The sequence below is a fragment of the Geotrypetes seraphini genome, chromosome 1 (genome assembly GCF_902459505.1).
Source record: "Geotrypetes seraphini chromosome 1, aGeoSer1.1, whole genome shotgun sequence".
NCBI classification, from domain to species: domain Eukaryota; kingdom Metazoa; phylum Chordata; class Amphibia; order Gymnophiona; family Dermophiidae; genus Geotrypetes; species Geotrypetes seraphini.
Genome location: NC_047084.1, coordinates 194,060,686 through 194,066,909, shown reverse-complemented (window position 1 = coordinate 194,066,909; position 6,224 = coordinate 194,060,686). Strand labels below are relative to the sequence as shown.

The 6,224-nt window shown below is 39.5% G+C and overlaps 1 protein-coding gene across 1 annotated transcript in view; it reads left to right on the top strand.

Moving 5' to 3' along the window:
- Positions 1-292: 292 nt before the first annotated feature.
- Positions 293-6,224, top strand: part of LOC117359821 — a 153,917-nt gene continuing 147,985 nt past the window's right edge. The window contains exons 1-2 of the mRNA XM_033943151.1: positions 293-432; positions 761-902. Of these exons, the coding sequence (XP_033799042.1) occupies positions 879-902 (24 nt within the window). The 5' untranslated portion in view covers positions 293-432; positions 761-878. The remainder of the gene's footprint in view (positions 433-760; positions 903-6,224) is intronic.

Below are 6,224 nucleotides of genomic sequence, written 5' to 3'. Positions count from 1 at the left end.
CTAACTTGGCCCTATTGTGACTTCAGTCAGAATCTGTTGATTTAACACTGGAAGGAAGGAAGGCTTTGTAATTAGTATTATCCAGGAGACAAATAAAAAGCTACAGCATGTTGCTATGGCTATGAATGTTTGAGTCTGGCCTGTAACCCAACACAAGCTCATACCTTTCTTATACTAAAGGAATGTGTTTACCCTTGCACCACCGCAGTGGACATGCCCAGTTCCTAGGTATGCTTTTACACACCCATGCTTTTATTAGGACGGATCCTTCATTCACATTTTAGACACAACCATTTATTAGCAAAGATTTTATTTTCTAGTGTCCTGGAAGCACAGCAAATTGGTCTGATTATCTGGATATTCACACTGAATTGATATGAGACAGAGTTGTATTAACTGGGCCTCCAACCTATGCAAATCAATCTCATTCATGTAAGCATTCCGGGCAGTTTGGTTCCCTGATGTGGTTGGAAATCCATTGGCATTTGCATTCTGCTCACGCCCCTTCTTTAGCATAGTTCCTTTATTTTCTGAATATATTTATTAGTTTTCCATGACTTTCCAGCCAAACATCAAACCCTTGGCAGAAGCAAAGGAATTCAACTCAAATTATTAATTAGATTTTTTTTTTGGGGGGGGAGGGGGGGCGGTATCTTCCTTGTGGTTTGCTTTTATTTTCATTTTCTTTTGTTTTGGAAACTGGTTTTATCTGTAACTTTGCAATTAGAGTTTGTAACTAAGTTATTATCTGATCATGCAGATTCTGGTATGTAAGTAAACAGAAATAGGTGTAGAAGAAAGGCTGTCGTCGTTCAATCAGATGGACGCACTGAAAATCCAGGGAGGAATTACAAGGAACTCTCTCTACAAAGGGGGCCATGCCTCAGAAAAAAGGAAGCAAAGTAAGTAGTGCCTTTCATCCAATTTAGACTGAAATTTTGATTGTAATGTAACACAATGAAAAATCCATCACTGAAAGTTCTACCAGCAGATAACACAACAAATAGATGCTTCTTTTAATAGCAGCTGCAGGATGCAGCTATAAACATTTTTGTTGTGCTTCGATACATTAAACTATCTGTTAAAGCTTGAAAAAAACTTAAATATAGTTATCACAGCAGGCAGTATTGATAGGAAGATGAAAAGTGTCGGAGGGGCTTGAATGAGATAATTGGGAAGTTAATAGAATGTGTGGTTGTGCTAAGGCTGTAGATAAGATTTAGGTCAAGTTACTTGTGGTGGCTGAGAATTTCGTTTGTTAGTGTTTTAAGCATTTATGTACAAGTAAATGCTATACATTGCCGTTATATATGTTTATAAACAGAATGAAGTTTATGATATATGCATTAAAATATTTCTATTCGTTTTATCAGTGTGAGCCATAAGGGGAAAGTGATTTAAAATGTAAGCAAATTGAAATATTAGATCAGGAGTGTCAAGCAATTCTAGAGCCTATGGCAGGGGTGGGCAACTCTGGTCCTCGAGGGCCGGAATCCAGTCAGGATTTCCCCAATGAATATGCATTGAAAGCAGTGCATGCAAATAGATCTCATGCATATTCATTGGGGAAATCCTGACAACCCGACTGGACTCCGGCCCTCGAGGACCAGAGTTGCCCACCCCTGATCTATGGTGTGCAGGAAAGGCTTCTGCCCATTTAAATCACACTCAGCAGGCTGGCTGCCAGTATTCAATGGCAATACCATTGCATGTTACCTCTAACCCGGGGGTGTCAAAGTGCCTCCTCAAGGGCCGCAATCCAGTCGGGTTTTCAGGATTTCTCCAATGAATATGCATGAATTCTATTTGCATGCACTGCTTTCATTGTATGCTAATAGATCTCATGCATATTCATTGGGGAAATCCTGAAAACCCGACTGGATTGCGGCCCTTGAGGAGGCACTTTGACACCCCTGCTAACCACATAAAGGTTTTATGTGGGTTCCAGCTACTTGCAAATATCATCTGGAACCCACATGTCCTGTCAGATTCAGGAATTGAACATCAGTATCTAATTAGCAATGATCAGTGCTTAAAAATACACCAATTGCTACTGGCTGAATGTTGAGGGGATAATCTCTATTCCACCTGTATACAGTAATATTATTCATATATCCAACTATGCAGATTTTATTTAACGACTCACAGCCTCTAGCCTGACTAGAGCTAGAATAACTTTGTGCAGCTTCCTTCTGATTACATAGCTCCATTTATCTTCCAGGAGAGGAAAATCTAGTATTTTGTCCCAGTGGAGGGGTAGACTTTGGGAGTTAGCTCAGTTTGAGATTCGGTCCTATGCTTGGTCTCCGCAGAAGGCCCAACAGTATTATGTTACCCTGTGGAAGAGCTTGCGAGATCTAGTGTTCTCTTGAGAGACTGGAGGGGGGGGTGATGGTTCTTTCATCTTTGGTTTGATGACTACTTGTCCCTGGCGGGGGCTTGCAGGGTTCTTGGTACCGCGGGGGGAATGGGGGGGGGGCTTGGGGAGTGTGCTGGTGTGTGTGTTGGGGTGTTTGGAGTGGGTGCGTTTGTGTGACTGGTGGCGACCGGAGTGGATGGATGTCTTGGGGGTTCATTATTTCAAAACAAAAGGGTGGAAGGCCACTGTATCGGTTGGTTTGATACATTGCCTCTCTCTGTCCTGATGAGCTTCCACCGCCACCCAGCAATGAGCTCTTTCGCTCTGCTCTTCCTTTGGGTTTCTGGCTGGGTTCGGCTGGTGAGATTGCTGCCTTTGTTGTTTCTTACTGATATTTGGACTTTTTATGTACTTTATGCTGTTCAGTTTGTATTATGTCTAGTTGTGACCTTTCTGACTTTCAATAAACATATATTTAAAAAAAAAAAAAAAAAAAATTAATGTTATCTATTCTAATTGGGGCACTCAATGCTATTCCGTTCCTCCACGGGAAAAGCATCATTTTGGTTTTTGATATGTTTAGCGCTAGCATATTATTGTATAGCCAAAGTTTAACCTGTTCAAGTTTTTCATTTATGTTGGTTATTTCGGCGACGTTTTCATGGTTCAGTGGGTGCAAAAGTTGGATATCGTCTGTTTAAGCGTAAGCCAAGAAGCCAATAGATTGGTAGAATTCTAAAAGAGGGGCCATGAAAATATTGAAAAGTAATGGTGACAGAACCGAACCTTGCGGTATACCATGTTATAGACATAGGGCTTGGATGAAGCATTGTTGAAAACATCTTTTGATGAGCGATCCGAAAAGAAAAGACTGGAACCAAGCAAGAATTTGGCCTGAGATACTAATTGATGTGAGTCTCTGAAGCAGAAGTCCCACTATCTTGGGGTAGGGAATTCTTCTCCCTTTGCACTGACAGTATCATCCCATGCTGAGGATTCCAGTTTCTTCCTCCTTTTACCCCTTCTTCTTTGCTCTTTGAATCCTTGGCACAGGCTGGTGCTCTGCCTTCGGCCTTTCTAGATGCAATTCTGTTTGAACCCCTGGTATTTCTAGTTACTGGATGTGAATAAACTACAAACAGGTGCTTCTGTTGAACTCAAGTTTCCTTTGGCTCAGCTTCCAAGGTTGAACACCGATTCCTCTTCACATCCAGGACCAGTGGCAATGCTTTCTTCTCTTTCAGAGGCCTCCTTCTGTCCCTGGCTCCTTTTATATTTCATTGTTAGTGATGTTGCCAGTCAGAGCATCATAGAGCATGTGGTACATGGCTTAGTGAGCCAAAAACTGCCCTTGGTTTGGGTCTTTATAGCCATTCGATCTTCCCTTCTAAATGACTCCTCATACAATTGCATCTCTGGTGAGCAGAGTCTTCCCATGTTCTGGAAATCAAGAATGGCATGGAAAGGTCAAGGTAGATTACTTTTGTAGATCCACTAGAGGTCTCTGCCATCCAGACATGGTAGAACATTACATATGTAAAATTCAGCACTGGTCTCAAATTACTAATGCAACAAAATTCTATCATATCAGCGTCACATTTAGGATTCAGTATGTAATACTGCATTAAAAAAAAAAATCATTTGTCCTAAGAATCTCAGATGTAGCAGTAATTTAACTGTGAAACACGTGCTGCCAGCAGAAGGACCCGATTTCTTGTGCACCACATATAGAAGTCAAACAATTTCTCATATGAAAAAAATTTGTATTTAAAACCGCTTTGTAGCGCCGGCATTGGCAGTAACAGCTCAGACGCTCGTAGAATTCCTATGAGCGTCAGAGATGTTACCGCTATGGCCGGTGCTAAAAATCACACTATGGTTTTGTAAAAAGGGGGAAGGGGGGAATGATGGAAGGTTTTTGCCAATGTTTTGAATTTTTATGAGCACAGAAATAGTGCCAGTTCTGAGGCTTTTCCTTCCTGAACTAACAGGCTTTTTATATACCTGTGTGCTTGTGAAATTGATATTGAGGAGTTTTGTTGCATGAGACTTGAGTTGGTGCTCCACATCTTAATTTGTTGTTTTATATTTAGCACTGGTGTCATAGAATTTTAACTAAACACAGTAGTATGCCTGTGGCTGAGAAATGTGATTGTTATCAGCAAAAAAAAAAACACTGACAGTTGATGAGCAACTCCATGCAGAACTGAACAGTGCAGACAGGAGCTGAATGTCTGAATTCCGCAGAAGACAGCAGCTCTGTAAGATGGATTAAGACTTGCTGAGAGGGATGCAATATGAGGATATCTAAGCCTCCAGAATCATAAGTGGGTATATGAGAAAGCTTTGCATTAGCGGAAGAGTGCAGGCTAGGAAAATATTAAAAACAACAAAAATTTATTATTTCTATAGCACTACCAGACACACACAACACTGTACATTAAACATGCAAGAGACAGTCCCTGCTCGATAGAGCTTACAATCTAATTAAGGCAGTAAATTGAAACTGAAGTAAAATTGGCTTTGAAAAAAATAAGTGAACTTGTCAAATATGGGGAACTGTGTGTGATGTATGCTTACAGAAAGAATTACAGAACAAAATAGTTCTAAACTGTACCTGGAGAATCTGGAATAAAAAAAATAGGAGCATAAGCCTTGCTATACTAGGACAGACCAAAGGTCCATCAAGCTCAGTATCCTGTTTCCAACCATGGCTAATCCAGATCACAAGTACCTGGCCAAATAACAAAACAGTAAAACAAATTTTATGCCGTTTATCCTAGAAAAATGCAGTGGATTTTCCCAAGTCCACTTATGGTGTTTTCTTTGGGTGCGTGGATTTGCACCAAGGTTTATCTAATAATAATGGGCACGACTAAAGTTAGCTGCTATTCCATAAACAGTGTCTAATTTTGAGCTCTATTTATAGAAGAGCGCTTAGCATAATATATAGTTGACACCAAATTATTTTTATTTTTTTGTCATTTATAGAATTCAGTCCTAAATGTCATCTGGCATCTTGATGCCCAGTCTCCCAAACTCGTAAGGCCCTCTGGTAATTTAACAATGGTTAGTGCAGTGGACTGGAGAATTGGGTTCAAGTCCCACTGCTGCTCCTTGTGACCCTGGACAAGTCACTTTATCCTCCATTGCCCCAGGTACAAAAAAAAAAGAAAAGAAAAACTTAGATCGTGAGCCTACTAGGATACATAAACAGTGCTGTGTACATCTGGTAGTGCTTTAGTAGTAATACCTGTGTGCCATCAACAAATTTAATGACCTCGCTAGTTATTCACATCTCTAGATCATTTATAAATATGTTAAAAAGCAACAGTCTCAGCGCATACCCCTGGGGAACCCCACTAGCTATATCCACAAAATATACTCATCTCTTATGACAAGCCCTAGAAAGGGTTGCCTTAAATTGAAAAATTCTTCATTGAAACTCAAATTAGAAGGTCGTTTAAAAAGATAGGAGGAAAAGCCTCAGCCTCCAACCTGCTGCCAATGTAAATGTGCAGACAGATTATAACTTAGGGAGAATTCTCACCGGCATAAAAACCTCCTTCTTTTATTGACCTTCTTATTAAATACTAAGAATAAACTCTCTCTTGCATTTTCTTCTTCTTCAAGATTCTTTTTTTTAATTTTAAAACATTTGTCTAAAGTAAATGTCCATGAAGCAAACTTGTTCTAGATTATTCCTTGTCTTCACAAAAGTGCCAGAAGACTTAAATTCTTAATAGCAACAGGGATATATAATCACCATTTTAATTTATTTATTATTTATTTATTTAAAAATTTATATACCACATAAAAACTATGCATACATATTAAAAATACTTTTTTTTTTTTTTAAATTTTA